The sequence below is a fragment of the Cyprinus carpio genome, chromosome B13, assembly GCF_018340385.1.
Source record: "Cyprinus carpio isolate SPL01 chromosome B13, ASM1834038v1, whole genome shotgun sequence".
Lineage (NCBI taxonomy): Eukaryota > Metazoa > Chordata > Actinopteri > Cypriniformes > Cyprinidae > Cyprinus > Cyprinus carpio.
Window position 1 is genome coordinate 24,411,075 of NC_056609.1, and position 21,028 is coordinate 24,432,102.

General features: G+C 34.6%; 1 protein-coding gene and 1 long non-coding RNA gene across 3 annotated transcripts in view; one reads left to right on the forward strand and one right to left on the reverse strand.

The window, feature by feature from the left end:
* LOC122139463 overlaps positions 1-13,272 on the forward strand; it is a 29,043-nt gene extending 15,771 nt beyond the window's left edge. Inside the window, exon 5 of the long non-coding RNA XR_006156324.1 lies at positions 13,226-13,272. This is a non-coding gene — a long non-coding RNA (uncharacterized LOC122139463). The remainder of the gene's footprint in view (positions 1-13,225) is intronic.
* The window catches only part of slc35f3b (solute carrier family 35 member F3b), a 52,163-nt gene that overhangs the window by 20,999 nt on the left and 10,136 nt on the right, over positions 1-21,028 (reverse strand). The window contains exon 1 of one of the 2 annotated variants that reach the window (XM_042737401.1): positions 2,502-2,837. The exons of the other annotated variant lie outside the window; for it this stretch is intronic. Coding sequence (XP_042593335.1) covers positions 2,502-2,613 — 112 coding nt within the window. The 5' untranslated portion in view covers positions 2,614-2,837. Of the gene's footprint in view, positions 1-2,501; positions 2,838-21,028 lie in introns of those variants that run through there. 2 annotated transcript variants of the gene reach the window in all.

Consider the following 21,028-nt stretch of genomic DNA (forward strand, 5'->3'; position numbering starts at 1 on the left):
GTCAACAGAAAGAGTTTGGCAGTGAAGGTGCTTGAGTCACATCAGTGTAATGACTCACTGCAGGTTTATTACAGACTCTTACTTCTGCCACCCTGCATTAGATTTAGCGCCTGATGGAGGATCAGCTCAGGTTTACAGATTCCTCTGGCTTAACATTCAAGCTGAAATGAATCTCAGTACTTATAAGTAGGCTAATAACTAAACATTGCATATCTCCATATAGCAATGTGGTTGTTTAACAAGTAAAACAGAAATATTCTGTTTTTATTAAAGCTGTAGTTGGTGATTTCTGGATATACAGGGCTCCAAATGTGAAGATGAAAAGAAAAAATGTAGTCGGGAAATCTGTTTGTGTCCAGTGTTTCCTGCAAACAAAAACTCAGTGTCCAATTTGCGAATAAATGACTCCATTTCTCACTAACGAGTCAGTCAAAAGAATTCACTGTTTAATGGGTTATTCAGGTAGTTTGTGAACTGTCTCAGTCAGTCAGTAAATCTCTCACAAATGTTCATAGATGACTCCCTCACTGAACTGCAAGTCATTTTTTTTAATGTTTGATTGAAAATGAACTGAGAACTGTGTTTGTTAGACTTACTTTCATCCATTTACTGATTGGTTGTGAATATCAAATGTGTTGATACCTTTTCACAACATTCACAGTTTGTGTTATAAATTAATGATAGTGTTGTAAAAAGATATTTTACAAAAATGTTATCGAACAAGGTCCAATTGTAATGTCAAGTCACCTGTAAGGGGTTTGGCCAAATGTCAAACAGGTTTCTATTGGCTGGACAAAGAAATAGCATAAAAAAAAAAAACTCATGCCATTTTTGAGCCAATATAAAAGCACCGCAGCATGTACTTTTTAGGGAAATCAACCTACAGTTGTTTACTTGAAGATACCTTTGTAAAGTATCAATGTGGGATATGAGAAAGATTATTAACATCTTAAAAATGACTCGTTTTCATATTTTCTGTACCTCATCTCAAAGGAAGCTCAAAAGGCCCAACAGATCTCTGAACTGCCAACTTAAAGCTTTTAATAATCATAGAAGTTGCCAGAATTTGGCTGCAGGCAGGCCTAAACCATTGCAACAGAAAGAGTAGACCGCTGGGTCTGAGCCAGAGCTGAAACCAAAGATCAATGAGTGTTTAACATCCCACCTCATTCACCATATTACACATAAACATACTCTAGAGTATAGCAGTTTCTGTCCATTTTGCCTCAGCCTCTGAACCAGACCCTTTGAAGATCCAGAGACCATATATCTGCACACATATAAATGCAAAAGAAAACAATTAGACTAGCCAAATAAAAAGCAACTATCGATAACAAGTGTGGATCGGTCTCGAAAGCATGAGCTCATCAGTGACTCGATTTGTAGTTCATTTCTCCAGCTGGTGCTGGTCATCACATCAGATTGGACACTTGGGGAAGATGGTTACTCATACTATGAAGTGTGCATAAATGAGATGTCAGGGTATGATAAAACTGCCTGCAACAATTTTCTGAGTGAAACCTTCACAAAAACTGCTGATATTGCTGTCTGTGCTGCTCATACAAGTTTGATACAGACCACAAAACCTGAGGAAAATGTGAGCTCAAAGTACCTGTCTTCTGTCCTTTTTTATTTTTTAGATTTAAAAAAAAAAAAAAATCATGCTTCGTAGGCATCCAGAAAATACAAGCTAATGCAAGAAGAATTAATATAAATAATGGTTTGGAGCACAAATGCACACACACTCAGCTTTTGGGGAAACAGCATGTACAGGGTTCATACATCACAGAAATGGGAAAGTATGGGACATGCAATCAACCTGATACCAAGCAGCTCACTGCTCACATGATTGTACTGCCATCAAATCAGGTCGCACCTATCTGATCAATAATAATTAAAATAATAACAATAATATGCACACACACACACAAAAAAAAGTGAAAATTATACTGTATTTAAAATTACAACTCATTTTACTGCAAATATTGTGTAAAAAAGTATATAATATCAGTTTTCTAGTAATTTAACAGTCTCAGCCAATGGAAAGAAGCCAGCATCTAAATGACTACTGTGAAGTTTGTCTGCAATAACAAGCAGATTAATTTGGAAGCAGAGATGTTAAAATACTTTTGGAGAAATTATACTATTAGGATTGAGTCCAAATTATGACAAAAATTCTATAGGCATACCTTTAGGATTTTAACACAGACAGGTGTTTTTGTGTCTGATGTATTTTAACCTCAACGATAGTCTGCTTATATTGGTATTCTATTCATAAAAGGCGCAGAGAACAGCCTAACATCTGCACTGGTGATGCGTAAAGGAGACAGGTGTTTCTCCGTGTTATTATGCTAGATATGTTTCGCATGCACTACAGTTCGATTTAAATTACAAAGACTGTTTTAAAGCAACAGAGCACACGCAACTGCACGTTAAGACGTGTATTAAAGCAGATCGCAGTACAGAATGAGGTTAAATCACGAATCGTGTTGCGGACGTACCTCTCACTTTGGTCAGGGTGAGCACCGGACTGTTACAGGCGGACAGCGGCGCGACCCGGGCCGAATGTTTCTTCATATTGACGAGCTCGGACAGACGGAGCTCAAGCTGCATCGACTACATCCCTAAAGCTGATTGTGACCGAACTGCTGTCAATGTCTCGTGCGCCTCCTCACCCCCTGATCTGTGCTCTCCCCTCCCACTAAACACTGCGGTATCCTCCTGCATTCTCCACGCGGGACAGTCACGGTGCTGCAATTCATTTCTTTTGCCCTATAGAGAATTGCACACGAGTTTTCAAGCTTAGGTAAATAAACCTCTGCAATGATGTTGATTCTGCCAGCTGCGTCGCTGTAATCCAAGACATTAACCCCTTTATTTGTAAATGTAACCAAAGTAAAATGAATATTAAACCAAGAAAATGCTAACTAAAACCTTTTAAAATAAAACAGCCTACACAACAAACACAACGTGTTAACAGTTACACGAGGAGAAACATAAAAATGGTGGGCTGATAAGATATATATATATATACCTTTTAAAATAAAACAGCCTACACAATATTTAAATTATTTTTCAGAATTAAATTTTAATAATAATAATAATAATAACTATTACATATAACTATTAATAACTATTACAACTGTATTATTTCATTAAAATAAAATTAATAAAATAATTCATTTCTTTTAATGCTGCTTTTATTTCCAATTTTAATAGTATTTATCTTTTGCAAAAAAATAACAATTAGTTCATGGGAGGGACATGCCTTAATTTTGAAAATTAATTTTCAAATTCAATAGCAATAATAATAAAGTTAACTAACTTTTATTCTATATTTACTCTGCAATTTGTTAACCATTACATGGGGAGTTACCTAAACATATGTTTATTTTAGATATTATTATTATTAATAATAATACATTTCTTCAAAATACTGCTTTAAAATTTAATTTCAACAGTTTGGCATCTGTCACAAAAAATAACATCGGGTCTGTGAAGTCAGGGGTCAGAGGTCAATCTAAGGCAAGTTGGTTCACTCACTGGCTATCTTAGTGATGCCTATGGACAGCTATTTTTAGGGATGTACAGCTCCTATTTACTCAACGTTGAAATGGTAGATCAATTTTGAATTTACTGTAAATAATTTTCCCAAACATATATTTGCATCATTTTTAAATAAACTGAGGTCTAAAAGTGTTTCCTTTTGAGGTAAAATTCTCCTCCATTATAAAACTTGGCAGGCATATACTGCTTTATAGTCTCATTGATTTAGTAGATCATCAGAGAGATCAGGAGACGGTGTGGGAGTGTTTCCTACCTGCTCTGAGAAATCACTTGAATTATTCAGTTTCCAGAACCTCAAAAGAAGATTTAATCCAGCCCTTAACAGGGGCGAGAGACTCCTCCAAGAGCTAACCTTCCCATTCACCTTTCTGCTCTCTCTCTTCTGTTTCATTTACTGGATTCCTGACCATTCTCCACTCCTGTTTTCATCACAGCTAGACATGTGTTTAAAGCTGAATGACTGTACACATAATTTAAAACGAACATGGACTATCATGAAGGAAACCAGAACAGGATTTCAGGAGTGGAATATATACTGTATCTGATCTATCATGAGTCACCTAAAGGTCATGCTCCACTTTGGCCTCCACATAAAAAATACTGCAAAATTAGCATCATGGAATGGGGATTTTTATGAGGCACTCCAATTTTGACATTCTGCAATATACCCCCCCCACCCCCCTTCTCTGAATGTTATGTTATATGGTCTCTTGACACTGGGTCAGAGTTCAGTGCATTAGAGAACGTTGATACAAATCATGTGACAGGGCCTTAAAGGTGAATTGGGTAATTTCTGCACCACTGTTTAAAAACTGACTTTCAGATCTCTGTCTGCCATTGTTTGGAAAAACAGACAAACTTACACCAATGTTTGAGCCAATATTGTTCTCTGACCCAGTCAGATCCATCAAATAAAAGAGATTCTGCCACTTTACTCATAAGGTCAAGCTTAAATGTTTTTGTCCATCTTTTTTTATAAGTTCTTCCTTTCCATTAATTATAAGAATTTTTCAAAAATGTTTTTGTATAGGTAATCAAGCATCCTAATCAACCATCTTGCAGAGCTAGAAGTCTAATGTAAAACCTTCTTGGAGAAGCTAGAAGTCATGTAAAATTACTTCCTTCAAGCTATGTTTTAATTAGCATCATAAAGTTAACATCTTTATATTAAACCTTAGGTTGATGAGTGTGAGTGGTTCGATGAAGGTTGATGGATACATATAATGACAGCAGCAGTATTTCAACCTTCCTCCCAGCATCTTGTGTAGATTCATCACTGCATTTATTTACATGCAGTATGCATATTTGTTAGCAATAGTAGTTCATCTCCATGATATTTTTTTTAAAGATTTATTAATATTTTTAAATCAGTATGAATAGATTTAAAATAAACCTAAGCATCATTTCCAGCAACTATTGCAAAACTGAACATTCAAGGAAAAGTGACATTTTCTGCCACATGCATCCTCTTCCAGCTATTAATGCAAATTCTATTTCTAATAAAAACTTAACATTTGAAGAAAAATACACACACACACACACACACACACACACACACACATATATAAAATTGTTATTATAGTAGTAAGTACATGCAACATGGGTAACATTTTTCTCATGTTAACAGAAACAATAGACGTTGGCTGTTACTGTCACTAGTCAGTTGTGGGCGGTAAAGATGGGAAATGAATATTATTTAAAAAGAATAATGTAAACTAGAACATATGTAGATGTGCATTTAAAAAAAAAAAATCTTATTTTGACAGTCATTTGCAAACTGTGTGGGAATTGTGTGTGTGTGCGACAGTGTGAAGTGGATTTGCTTGCTGGGAAGCACACAGCAGAATCCACCATTATTTGAGTGGGTGGAGGGAAGCCTCGCTTGGTCACGACAGCTTATCTATTATTTACTACACAGAAAAGAAAAGAACCAACTCAATTCATGAGCGTGCATGTGCAGGTTATAGGGGTCCTTTCTCACCAGTCCAGATGCCTTTAACCAATACTTTGAAAATCTAGTCTTTGAAAATTCACTTGAGCATAACTAATGAACCCAGTGAAGGAGAGAGAAAGAGAAAGGGAAGCGTACAGAGCAGAGAGTGTAATATGGATGAGTATGCAAAACATCAAACATACAGCATCAATCTCCTACACTTCAGTACCCACAAAACCCCTCCTAAACTCAAATGTGTGGGCATAAATATCTGCATCCCTGTCATCTCACTGGTTTGGTGATGGTTGGCGGTGGATTTTCTTATCCACTTACTAAGGAATAGTTCACAAAAAGCTTAAAAGTAAAATTTCCTCATATTGTTCCAAACATTTATGGCACTTAAATACTCGGAACAACATGATCTGAATGACACTTTATTTATTTATTTATTTTTAAATTATGGCTAACTCTTTTAAAAAAAAGTATTGTGGTTTTAACATTGATACTATAAAGATTTTGTTTGTTTGTTTGAGCACCAAATCAGCATATTAGAATGATTTCTGAAGGATCTTGTGACTGTGAAGACTGGAGTAATGATGCTAAAAATTCAACTTTGCCATCACAGGAATAAATTACGTATTAGGTATTAGTTTTATTATTACAAATATTTAAATGTTTTTATGTTTTTATTATTATTTTAATATATTAAAATAAGAAAAATGGTTATTTGAAATCAATGATATTTCACAAATATTATTGACTTTCCTGTATTTTTGATCAAGTAAATGCAGCCTTGGTGAACATATACTTCTATATATACATTTGAGGTGAAATAAAAAAAGACTAAAATAGTCCTCGGGGCAGCAATTGTACAAGCAATATTGTATTTTTAAATTATGGTTTGTCTAACCAATTACCAAAATGGGACAGGATTTTTGTGAGTTATCAACTGTAGTGCAAAATATTATATTGTGAAAATACTAATGAGAAAAGACTGTTACTGGGTAAGACAAGCTCATTTCAAATTTTAAATGAAAGTAAAAAGCTGCCAAAATAAAGCACTACCTGTGAACATTATTTCATATGACAAGACCTTCATATCACAAAGGTTCAATATAAATACAGCAACAATAACTCTTTGAGGACACAGGTAGTCCTGTTAAACATCACCCTAAAGCTGACAGACTATAAAAATGAGCATACAAATACAGCAGATAATATATGAAACTATGTGGTGCTGCTTGGACTCCATGTTCTGCCAGATTTAACATGATACAGAAGTTGTCACTGATCTGTGTTATAATTATCCCATCAGGAAACACACTCCAGCACAGGAAGTTCCTTTGTCCTACTCACATTTTCCAACCTGGAAGAAGACAGGTGGCTTAAATAAAACAATAGAGAAACAAAACTCCATCAAACTGCTCGATGATGCATGCTTCACCAAACAAAGGTCTTCAGTAAATATTCATATTCAAATATTCAGGTCATGCTTGAAACATTTAAACAGGAAGATGAATGAAACAGTTCAGTGAGCAAGTCCAATAACTGATGTCCAGATAATCTCACTCATAATAATAACAAACAACAACACCGGAGCAAATATATCTGCTGTAAGACAATGACAACTAGGAACACTATCCAGCTCATTTATTTGTAATAAAATTGGTAACAAATGTTAGCACTCCTTTTTCATCTTAATGGAAGTTGTATATAAACTTTATACAGTACATAAGCACCGTACAAAAAAAATAAATTCTATATTTTTCAGACATTTCCAGATGTTGTCTTTAAGACAATGGCACCACCATGAATGCCAATTATTTAATAATGATTTAATTATTTTGAATAATTATTTGCTAAAACCTGGCTCCAGCATGAATAGTCACATAGCTTAGATAATTAACTTAAAGAGACAGTTCATCAGGTCATCTTTTACTCACCCTCAAGTTGTTCCAAACCTGCATGTGTTCATTTGTCTGTTGAACACAAAAGAAGATATTTTGAAGAATGTTGGTAACCAAACAGTTGCTGTTAGCCACTGACTTCCTTGAAGAATGTTGGTAACCAAATTGTTGATGTTGTTTAGTTACTTTATTATTAAGTTTTTCTTCGTTTTTTTTATTGTGGCTTGTTCTTGTTTCTTCAAAAAAAAAAAAAAACTCCTGTAGGTTTGGAACAACATGAGCATTAGTAAATTATGAGAGAAGGTTCATTTTTGTGTGAACTATCCCTTTAAAGAAAAACAAGACCTGTCCATTGATATCGATAAGGCCTGTAACTCGTAATCTATTTCACCATTTGCAATTGCTTTTACATCTTTTCTTCGAACACAACAAAACTAGACAGAGTTTTAAGTAATATTTGACAAGCTACTTTGCAAATGTGTCATCTTTTATTGCATAAAAACTATTGAAGGGGGTGAATAATAAACGTACTGTCTCCATTACTGCTGTTATGCTCAGTATATATATAATAGGATATATACTGTATAATAGAATATAATAGGTACTGTATTTCTATTTATTAGCCTTTCCTGGTATAATATTTTCCTTTTGTTCCTTTGCATACCTATATTCTTTCCTTATGTGAAACATAGTGGGTTCAACATTATATAGCACAATGCACAGAAGATAAAGACAGGTTAAAGACAAGGGGGACATCTGGTGGGTGTATCTATAGCTATGACATGTAAAGTGATTCTACACTAAAACAAGAGATAGTGAATCGCTTAAAACCATCAAGAACATGTCCAGGTCCTATTTCAGGTCATAAATCACAAGAAAACAATGTGAAAATGTACTACAAACAGATATTTAAAGGAATAGTTATTTGTAAATATGCTGAAAATATTCTGAAAATTTACTCAGGCCTTCAAAGATGCAGTAAATTTGAATATTTCACCAACGAATCCTCTGCAGTGAATGGGTGCCGTCAGAATGAGAGTCCAAACAGCTGATAAAATCTCCACAATAATCCACAAATCCACATGACTGCAGTCCATCAGTTAACATTCTGTGAAGTGAAAAGCTTCCTGGGTAAAATATGAATCCTCTATCCATAATATTGCTTTATCTGGGGGAAAAGTCATCTTGTTTAAATCAGGAAGGAAGTTTGCACAGATCAAACCAATTCTTAACAAATATGTCAGTGGGACAATGATGTGAGAGAACAACAGGGGATGGACTTTGTTACTGGAAAAAACATTGCCATTAATAGAGTACTCAGAAACAGGGGTTTAAATTCGTCTTGATGGATTTATGTCTTACAAGCACACAGCTTTTCACTTCACAAGGTTTTGGGCTATATGTTGGATTTTGTGATATTTTATCAGCTTTTTGGACTCTTATTCTGACAGCACCCCTTCACTGCAGAGGATCAATTGGAAAGCAAGTGATGTAATGCTAAATTTCTCCAAATTTGTTCTGAAGGAGAACAACTCATCTACATCTAATCTACATATACTGAGGGCGAGTAAATCTTCTGCAGTTTTTCATTTTTGGATGAACTATTCCTTTTTAGTTTATATTAGATGTTGTTCGATGTTCAAATTTTAATTTTATTTTCTTATGTATTTCAGCATAAAACAGTATGCACCACAGCAAGTACATGAACATTGTAATCATTCAGTACCATAGTATATATCAAAATATCATAGTCTTACCAACTGATACCACTGCTGAACCATGGTAGCATCACTTTACTCTCAGAAAAACTATGGTTATCAGTTTTCTTCCTATATTTTCCATCAGCAAATGTTTAAACCCAAACACACACACACACACACACACACACTATCACACACACACACACACACACACACACACACACACACACACACACACACACACACACACACACACACACACACACACACAAAAGCTCCACACAAAGAAGCACCACTAGATTTCATATCGACTGACAGAGCAGTAGGGGGCGCTGTGGACTTACTGTATTGAGTCACCAGAACAATGACTGTGAAGGCAGAAAGACAAGAACTAAGGGATTAAATAGAAAAAAAAAACCTATCTCTGATTTAACAGGATAGAGGAGTCTCAGTGTGTGGTGATATAGTGTAGTGCAGCTTCTGAGAAACAGAGTATAGGAAGATATAAGAGAAAGTGAGAGACAGAGAGTGAGAGAGAGAGAGATAGAGATCTGGATATTTATAACGGGGTCTCCTGGGAGAGGAGCTGTATGTTTTCTCTTTTATCCTGTCATACAGTTTTCACACACATCACATACAATTCTCACATGAAAAACAAGAAAGAAGAAAGAAAAAGAGTGCCACGAATCAAATCGGCACAAAAAGAGACCGGGAAATCTTTTGGGAGTGACTCTTGTATTCTGTTTTGTGCACATGCTAACAATAATCTAGACGATTTGAGTCATTTAAATTCAAATGTCACTTCCAAAACAATGCAATTTGGCCAGAAAGAAAGAAAGATAGATAGATAGATAAGCTTAGCTTTTCATTGTCAAATCATCTGGAACAGAAATACAGTGGCATAACACTTAATTATATACAGTCTTTTAAAAATATATATTTGTCAGCTTTGTCATGTTTCTCCCCATCTCTTATTTCTTTCTCTCATACACAATTCACAGAGTCATTAGAGAAGTCCTCTTGTACATCTCCCTGTTTTTCCTTTCTTGTTCCCAGGGATGCTCTCGTTCTCCTCCCTGATAAATCTTGTAGCTGTGCGGCTGACGGGTAGAGAGCAATAGGGCTCTTCAGTGGGATTCACTGTTTGCTTGCATATCAGAGTCTGACACACATGTTCTGATATTAGCAGCTATCTACATCCTGCTGCTGTGGCGGTTTTCCACAGGGACACACTATTACCACACACAGTGGGAGAATCACTGGGTGTAATCAATCAACCAGACCTGTTTACGCCCCTCAGATGTCAGTTCACAGGAACAAATGCAAGGGTCTCAAGATGTTTTTTAAAACTATTTTTAACTCGAACATCATAATCAACCCTTCAAAAGATGTTCAAAAGACAGCACGAGACATAATGGCCAAAGTGTAGTGGCATTGCTCTAAAAAAAAATGCATTTGAACTTTGAATTTAAACCATGCAAACCCGTCTACAAGCTGCTAATCTGTATTATAATAATTACTATATTTATAAACTATACATACACAAGCTAATGTACTAAATGTAATTTTTCTGGATTTGTATTTAATTTTATTAATCAAATAAGGATGTCTAATCAATGAAATTCATAAAAGTTAATAATTTAATTATAATTTTTTTGTTGTTGCAATTTTAACAATAATATTGTCCTATAAATATCAGAAATGGTGGCCATCAAGTGAATGCATAAAAAGTTGTATGCCTTTAAAATGCAATCAAATTAATTGCTTGAACAATTCCTTTGGCAAATAAAGTGCATTGCATCCTGTTAAATTTAAACATGGATGAAATATTGTGTGATATTCTTAAAAAAATAATGTTTTAATAAAATGATTAGTTGTTATTGTTACTTTGAGAAATACATTCTATTGTACAATAGTAATATATCTTTAATAAACCAAACATTTATTTTTGCGGTTTAGTGAAGACCTTTGAGTTTCTGTGTGTATATGACTGTATATGTTCTTTCAGTTTTTATCAAATGAAATGTTGAAATGATTGACATGAAGAACAAGCAGACATATATATTAATTGCAATCTTTTGCGGTTTAATATTCACAGACACTAGTCCATATCGGAATTTGATTAAGTGTATATTCATTCTTATAACATATTCATTCAAAGTCTTGATTTTGTAGAGTGATTTTGTATATTTTGACTCATTCTTTGTGATGAGTTATAGTAGCCCATGGAACCAAACTAAAAACAAAACATAATGCTTCTTCTTCCTTTCATCTTGTGTTTTTGTAGCTTCCGTTACACATCCCATATACAAAATATAAATAAATTATAAACCTTCATTAGTCACTTTGAGCTAAATCCAATAACTGTGCAGCAGATAACACAATTTTTGATCACTGACATCATTTAGACATGAAAGCGTGGTCAATTTGATGGAGTGACATTAGCCAGAAGGCTGTTTTCTGGGCCAGTGCTGCTGCGTGTAATCTGGTGTTGGCAGTTTAGAGCCAGTCTATATAGGATGAAATCAGACATGACCAGAAACTGTATTTAAATAGTCTGAAATACTAATAATGGTGAATTAAAGTCCTGATCTAAAATTCCATTTCTTTTCCTTTGAGTCATTCTAATACTTTAGTGGGCATCCATCACAAAGGAAAATAAAATGTAGTTTTCTTGTCATGTCTGCATTATCAGAAGGCACTGAGGAAATGAGGAAATTAAAGCAACGATGCAGACACATCAGATAAAGAGAAAAAATAAATAAAATAGCAAGACTTGGAAAGCCTCAGAATGAAATCTGACAGAGTCGGAGTGATGCGGAGGAGGGCTTGCATTTAAACTGAGGTTGGTCAAGTTCAACAGAACAGATACAGAACATGTTCCATTTAGCGTGGTTAAAAATTAAAGCAGGAATAAACTTCAGTCTAATGAAACCTGCTTATGTAACTCCAGTAAAGTCAAGTACAACATACTGTAGTAAATGCAATAATATCCAGGTAACAACTTTCAATCTTTAGATATTTGTACTTTAATAATTTGTCTTTTACTGAAAATGACCTCAAGAGAAACGCTTTTAAATGGACTGAAACAACCCGATGTTATGAAGAAAAAAAAAAGTATTTTATGAGGTGATTTCATATGAATTTGTATGATGTTATTTGATGACATTTTTTTTTTTTTTAGAAAAAAAGGAACCATGAAGGTCCTAACTGTCTTAAACCTAACTGTCAGAGGGGCGTAAGCAGAACTTATAAAAATGTATGAATGCAATTACAAATTCATATGAAGCCTCCCATTCAGCAAAATTTCATATTCTTATTATTCAAAATTTGTTTAAAATTATGTCACCCTCAGGCCATCAAAATTATAGATAAGTTCGTTTCTACATCAGAAAAGATTTGGAGAAATTTAGCATTACATCACTTACTCACCAATGGATCCTCTGCAGTGAATGGGTGCCATCAGAATGAGACGATAAAACAAAACAGCTGATAAAAATATCACAATAATCTATGTGACTCCATTCTTCAAATTAATATCTTTATTAATCCATCAAGACGTTTAAACAATTTTTGTCTTGATGGAATTATTATAAAAACAGCAAGATATTAATTGAGGGACTAGAGTTATGTGGTTTACTTGTTTAAACGTCTTGATAGATTAATTTCTTAAAAGCATGCTTTTCACTATATAAGATGTTAATTTGTAGAATGGCGTCATGTAGATTACTTATGGATTATTGTGATGTTTTTATCAGCTGTTTTGACACTCATTCTGACGGCACCCATTCACTGCAGAGGATCCATTGGTGAGTAAGTGATGTAATGCTAAATTTCTCCAAATCTTTTCTGATGTAGAAAACAAACTCATCTATAATTTGGATGGCCTGAGGGTGACAAAATTTTAAACAAATTTTGAATATAAAGAATATAAAATTTTGCAGATTTGGAGGCTGATTCATATGAATTTGTAATCGCATTCATACATTTTTATAAAATTACGCCCCACTGACAGTTAGGTTAAAAATAGGTTGGGACCTTCATGGTTACTTTTTTCTAAAAAAAAAAAAAAAAAAAAAAAGTCATCAAATAACATACAAATTGTGATGTTTTAACAGCTTTTTGGACACTAATTCTGACGGCACCCATTCACCGCAAAGGATCCACTGGGGAACAAGTGATGTAATGCTAAATTTCTCCAAATCTGTTCTGATGAAGAAACAAACTCATCTGCATCTTGGATGACCTGAGGGTGAGTACATTTTAAGCAAATTTTTATTTTTTAATATTATTATTAATATTAATATTATTATGAGGGTGAATATGTAACACAGAGCTCAGAATCATAGAGATGTCACATCTCATCTACTGATGTGCTAAAAGTTTACAGCTCATCAGCTTTACAAATATTAGCTGGGAAGAGAAGCTTTTTTCACTAGAGTTTTATACATTAGCATCTTGCCTGTCCCATTGCCGTTTGATCTCCCTCTGTGCTCTGATTGTATTTTGTCGTTCAGACTGAGCGCTTTCAACAATGATCAAGCAGGGGTCTAATCACGATGGTGCTTTTGGCCTGTTTTCAAAAGAACCAGAGCAGGTGTACCCATACTCTCACTTGGAAAGCTGAAGAGGAGAAAATCAGAAAGATGCTACAATCCATCATCTCATGCTGAATAACAAGCTATAAAGGCAAGATCAATCTGACTCTGAAACTAGACTAAAGCTTTGCTTCAGTACCCAGATTTTACAGTGAACATCAATAGCAACCAAACAGCACTATAGACTTGCTTGCTGTACAAAAGTAAACAAATTGCCCTTAAAATACAACATTGAATTTGATTAATATTGCAATGAATGGAACAAAAGTCAATTTTGTAAATGCATAAACAACAGCACAATGATATATCAGCCTAACACGTGAAACAATCTCTATAGCCCAAATACTGTTGAGTATGAATGAGCTATGAATATGCACATGAAGGAATAACCTATAATCTGTTATTCTAACTATGCACAAGTTTCCCTTGCTGTCTGCAATCCTATCAGACCTAGAATGCATGTTTGGGTTGCAACCCACAGAGATGGGTAATAACCAGTATGTATTATTTAAACTGCATATACAGACATGATACTGTACATTAAACAAAGTCCCTTTAAGACAAGTCATGTCACCTGGCGGCCATCTTTGAAACGCCTCTCTGGCATCCAAGTGCAACTCCTATCTCTTTGAATGGGGAAACATCAAATTCTACAAAACTGTTCACTAGGCTTGCGATTAAATGTAATATTTGAAATCACTCAAGAAATCTGATAACAACTGTGTCATAAATGTTGTTTATTTTGCTCCAATAATGATATAAAAGCTTATTATTCGGGCTAGATCAGCCAGTGCGCATGCGCAGTCCTGAGCGCACCCCTAAGAACACTGACTGTTTCTATAGCAACCGGGACACTTCTAACGGCAGCTGTAGTGACGCGCTGACTTTAGCGATTAGCGATTGGCTCCTTCATTCAGAAGGTGGGTCTTCCTGTGATTGAGCGTTGCATTTTCCCCCATTCAAAACTATACGAGTGACATGTCTTGGGTATTCTATAGTCTTTGCAGTAAATGAGCAATGATGAGGACTTAAAAATTATGTATTCTGGGAATCATCTCCAAAAGTCTATTCATATAAGAATTAATTATAGAACATTTCACTGAGATTTTGATGTATTATTATCAAGACATTCCAACTTCTTTTCTTGACAGTTTTTGTTGGACTAAGAGTCTCTATGGTTTGGGGTGAAGAAATGTAAGGTGACAACATCTTAAGTCAACATTATAAATTCATAAACTATTCATTGTACATTCAAAATGAGTGAAAATCTATGAACAGTGAAGATTTAAAAGAAGATCTTTCACCACAGTTGTTTAAACCTTCTCCACTCTCAAACTCCATTGATTCGGCATTCACATTTCAGTGGTATTCATGCTTAATTAAAGGTGAAATGTGTCATTTCTTTGTTACTAGTGTCAGCAAAGTGTCTCTAGTGTCTGTTTCCAGAACACACCTCCCTGTCTGGTCGGACGAACTCAAACCATTGGTTGAGCCACTATTGCTGTTTTTGTTGGCTGGTTTGCATGATTCCTTTAGTGTATCTGGTACTAAAACAAATGCAAATAAATGGTGCTATCCATGAGTGCAATTCAAAGTCACTGAATATAATGATTTTCAAAGAAAACAGTCTATAAATGGCGAATTTCAAATTCCTCTAAACACTGGACTCAAGAAAATATTTTAAATAAATAAACACCTTGCCTTCAAGTCCATTTTCTAAGTTTTCTCGATTGTGGCAATTCCATGAGTCATGATTCTGGTACCTGCCAACCTGTCCAGAAAGTAAACGGATGACCTTTCCAATGCTGAAAAGACAGGGCAATAAAAAATGTGCTTTTCAAATGTCTTTTTCAAAATGCCACTGGAAATATGCTGTTCAAATCTGTATTGACATACAGCATGCAGTCAGTCTAAGAAATGGGGTTAATTTCTAGTTGGTGTGGATGATGATGAAAAAGATGATGGAAAGTCATGGTACTAATGCAGAATGAGACTGGGTGGGCAGGGGCAGGCCTGGCCAAGAGGGGCTGTGGAGGGGGTGGGGTGTTTTGTTTCTGCCTCTTCTTACTCTCTTCCCCCATTGTCTGTCGTGTTGGATATGTCACCAGCATTGCTCTAATTGCCTGCTTTTCCAGTGTGCATGGAGCTGGGCTGTGGTGCGTATTACACGCGCTGGGACCGCACTGATTTACACACACTGACATGCTGGTCAGAGCTCGCTGACATGTCCTGGCAGGCTGGCTTCTGATCTGTGTTTTAAAGCGTTGCTAATTTCTTCTACTAATCAGTGATCAGTTTGGCCCAAGCATCTGCCCATGTGCCTGGTGGCGATGGAAATATGAATGTTACAATTCAAGATAAAAATGTACAGGACAAGTGTCTCAGTCCACTAAGAGGACAGGCTAAAATATTAACAAGGTTATTTCAATAAATAAGTTAGCAAGAGGTTTCGTGTGTTCACCTATAGCCTGTGACTAAACTGGTTCACAAAACTACAAATATGTAAGGATGATTTAAAATCTAATAACAAGTTTTATTATGATACAAAAAAGAAGTATAATAACAATCAATCAATCAATCAATCAATCAATCAATCAATCAATCAATCAATCAATCAATCAAAATTAAATTGAGAATGCTGTCCATTAATTTGAATTGAATTTGAAAGAGGATGCAAACAGGAAGCAACAAACTAAGTTCATATAACTGTAATTTTGAATAGAAAAGCAATGTTTGATTTTCAATACGTGGCTTGATAAAGACTTATATGAGTCAAAAATTTTAAAGCCTGTAGTGTAAATTTATTTTTTATTCGATTTGTGGTTTTTTATTTTCAATACGTGGCTTGATGAATAGAAAATGATAGATAGATAGATAGATAGATAGATAGATAGTTGGTTATATAGTTGGTTGTTGTATAGTTGTTGTTGTTGTGAGCATCACTAAATCCACTAGTCTATTGCAAAATTTAAAAATTCTTTCAATGAAACCTCCGTTGATATTATTAGTTAACTTTTGAGCTTTGTTTCAGCTGTAATAGGTAATCAAGTAGTAATCACCCTTCATTGTCCCATGAGTGCAAGAAATAGATGGAAACAGACAGAAAGAAAACACAAAATGATGCTCAAAATAAAGCAGGCATTTATTTAAAGTTAATCCACGTTCCAAAGCCACTCAAGGTCCATCTGCACAACACCTTCTCTAGAAACACTCATTTTATTTTTAAAATATATATATATTATATATATATATATATATTATTATTATTATTATTATATATTTTTTGATATCAGAAATAAGATATATGTAATTATTTTTATTTTTTTTTGATCAGAAAGAGAATTGGTAATTAGAGACCAAAGTGTTCATTTCTGATTCTTTCTGAAGCAATTTCATTTTTACGCAAAATGAAAATGCTCATTTTTGGCTTCTTAAATGCAAGGAGCAGTAATGCTTGTGCATTTCAGTTGAGTGAATGTCATTTTTCTTGTACTTGAGCATAAAGAATATTGATATCTATAGAATCAACTGCTAAGGCTGGGAATCAGTACGGATTTAAATTTTCTGATTCAATTTCATACAGAGCCCTTCAGGAAGATATAGAGAATATTTCAATGCCTAAAATGGTCCAAATGTACATATTTTTGACTTTAAACAGGGCACATTCGCATACAACTGAATAGCATTTAAAAGTGTATTGTTTGTCCAGTTTGTGCATGGTGTAATATTGTTTAACAAAAATTTCCATTCGTACACTGAAGAAAGCGGACATTTATGTTAAAAGTAAACTTGAAATCACAGTTAATTGGAAAATAAATTTTTACTCAGCCCTGCTATATTTTCATAATATGAAAATGGTTATTTATCATTTGAAAGCACATTCATTGCATACGTTTGTTCATGAGGCATTTTATTGTTTTTCTGAAAAGAGTAAGTGATTGATATATTTCTTTTCACAAGCAGACAGTTGTTTCTGACCGTATAGCTCCGTTTTGAAGTGAGTAATTGTTGAGCCTTGAGGTAAAGTCAGTCATTTTATTCAGTGCAGCTACAACCTATTGATCAAAGACACCAAACACAGTGTCATTCTGAATATAAAAGAGTGAGAGAGAAGCCACAAGGTGAGGCGTTTCTCTGTCACTCCAGGCTGAAGGGAACATCAAGCGAGGAGAGACTCACTGGGGACAGAAGACAAAGTTCAGAGATAAAGCAGCTCTTTCTCATCCTCTCTTTGAAATCTCTCCCACTGCTTTATCCTGACTTTACTTCTATTGGTTTGGGTTTTCTAGCACCTAGTTGACCTTTCTGGGATAACTATCATTCTTTCCTGGTAACCATCAAACAGACGACCCAGCAGGAGGGTTTAACCACCCACATAGTATGTGAGAGTGTTTTAAGGGTAGGATATAAATCAAAAAGACACAGAGAGCCAGTGTTAGCAACGGTTTTCCACAAAGATTGATTTTGTGTTCATGTTCATCTGAGTTCATCAAGAATGCATTAAATTGATCAGAAGTGACAGTATAAAATTCTTAAAGGGGTCATCAGATGCCCATTTTCCACAAGTTGATATGATTCTTTAGGGTCTTAAGGAAAAGTCTGTAACATACTTTGGTTAAAATTTCTCAATGGTAGTGTAAAACAACAACATTTTTACCCTGTCAAAAACAGCTCTTTTCACAGCAACTCGTTTTGTTGCATGTCTCTTTAAATGCTATTGAGCTCTGCTCACCCTGCCCCTCTCTTCCTTGTGGGGGTGACGAGCCATACTGTTTACTTTAGCTGCATTTAGCCACGAAACTTGCTAACTAGCATTTTAATTTGTAATATTTTACAATATAAAGTTTTTACTGTATTTTTAGTTAAATAAATGCAACCTTGGTGAGCAGTTGGCATATACAGTAGAACTTATAGCTCCTTTAACTGATGATTAATGAAAATGTTATCATGTTACATTGATTATAAGCTAACACAATTAATTATTTACTGTACAAGTCAAATTTCGAGATCAGTGCAAGAAAACAATAGAATCGTTACACAAGCTTTAAAAAATATCCAAAGAATAATTACAACAAATGCTTTAATCTTGACAACTCAAGTGAATCAAGTGTTAAAGATTGTTTTAGAAGATTCACTGCCACAGCTCAGGGATCAAACCCACTCTGCTGAAGACTTTGACCTTTATTTGATCCAAAGCCTCTGTTGGGAAAAGATCCATATGCGCATATGCATAACCCCATTTCCCAGTGACAGTACACAAAGCTCCTGAGAAGAGGTAAACAAGGGTTTTTTCCATTACTTTGTGCATCTTTTCAGCTCTTGTTTGTTTTTATGCTTTTCTCAGATTCAAGGCTCTGCTTAAAATTAATCTTGGTTGACATACACCAAACACTTGGATTTTCACAGAGGTGGCAGCAAGGAATGCTGAGACCTTCTCTTCTTTTTAACACTGTGCTGCTAAAAAAGATAAACTAAGTGATTGACAGACAGTGTGAAAAAGTGATGAGAGAAGTGCACGTGTGATTGTGTGTGTGTGTGTGTGTGTGTGTGTGTGTGCACGAGAGAGAGAGAGAGAGAGAGAGACTGAGGCTGTTTCATTGGAGTTCAGTCTGACCTTGTTTAGAGCAGAGCTGGAACTTTTGGAGGGGCCAATCAATGGAAAAACACTCCATACAAGCATGAGTTCAAAGAGCGAGAGCGAGAGAGAGATACTGTAAAATAACAAATCAAATCTGTGGGTCACACTGAGAGAGACAATCACCAACAGTGAAAAACCAAGGTTGTTATAAAAAAACTAATACAAGAACTTAAAAAAAAAAAAAGTCTTTATGAAATTAAAATTAAAGCAATGCACAACAATCTTACTGTATACATTTCCACAGTTCTTCTTCTTACAAAACAAGAAAAAAAGAGAAAAAAAGAGAAAAGTCCAGGTTTGACTGATTAGCTTCACCCGTTAACCCCTACTGGTAGAAGTTGTAACTACACTTTTAGGCATAACATCAGCAATTCAAGGTTTCTATTAATGAGGGAAAAAATGGTGAAAGGTTTTGGAAAAATTGTTATTTATTTCTTTATTTCTTTATTTTTAAAGTCTGTTATGTTCACCAAGACTGCATTTATCTGATCAAAATTACAGTAAAAACAGTAATATTATTACAGTTTAAGAGAACTGCTTTCTATTTTAATATATATCTTAAAATGTAATTTATCCCTGTGATGGCAAAGCTGAATTTTCAGCAGCCATTACTCCAATGTCACATGATCCTTCAAAAATCATTATAATTAAATTCTTAAGAAAGTTTTTACCTTTTTCAAGTATTTATTTAATTGTATTATAATGTTTTGCCAGTGCCATACCTTTTGAAGAGCTCTTTTAAGCTTGAAATAGAGTAATGTTTTTCCCTGGCTGCTGCCTTACATGTCACAGCTCGTGTAATTGTCTGCCAGTTTTATTTAATGGGTCAGAGAGAGAGAGAAAGAGTGGAAAATGATCATGAAAAACAAAATTATGGCTGTTTTTGGTGTAAAAGCCAAGATAAGTGGACCACAGGGAAACAGAACAAAATTGTTTACAATGGTTTACATGCTCGTCTCTGCCGTTACCAGTAGTATTTTCCTTGTTTTGATTTCCAGGTGATTTATCTTTCATATTATTTGATATCCAGTCACGTTAAAAGGATAGTTCACCCAAAAAATGAAAGCTGTCATTGTTTATTCACACTCATGTTGTTTTACAGATTTGATTTTGATATTGGATTTTTTTTAACATATTCAATATATTTCAAAATATATTCTTAAATGCTTCACAAAAGAAAGCAAGTCATTAAGTTTTAGAACAACATGAGGTTGAGTAAATGACAATTTTTTTTATATTTGGGTGAATTATGCATTTTGGCATTTCAAATTTGGCTATTGGAAAAAAATAAATAAAAAGAGGATCAAAAGTAACCCATGCAAGGGTTAAGCTTTAAAGAATGTTTTAAGTTAATGTCACTTTGTAATCACTGTGGTTCTATTAATTCCTGTCACACGTTTCTCTTATAATCATTTTAAGCAGGCATTTTATCTGCTGTCTCTCACATTTTTGCCAGCATCTGAGCAACCATCACTTCCACTGAACAAGCTTTGCACTAAAATGACTTTATAAATAGCTAAAACTCAGAATTTATAAATATTAAATGAACATCTTAACCTAGCTTATGCTTGAACATAACAGCACAACCCTGTTAATTTATTCCTTTCGTATTTCTCCACAGTCTAGTTTTTCTGGTTTTCTGCAGGTGTGTTTTACTATATTAAGATTATATTTCAGCTACAATG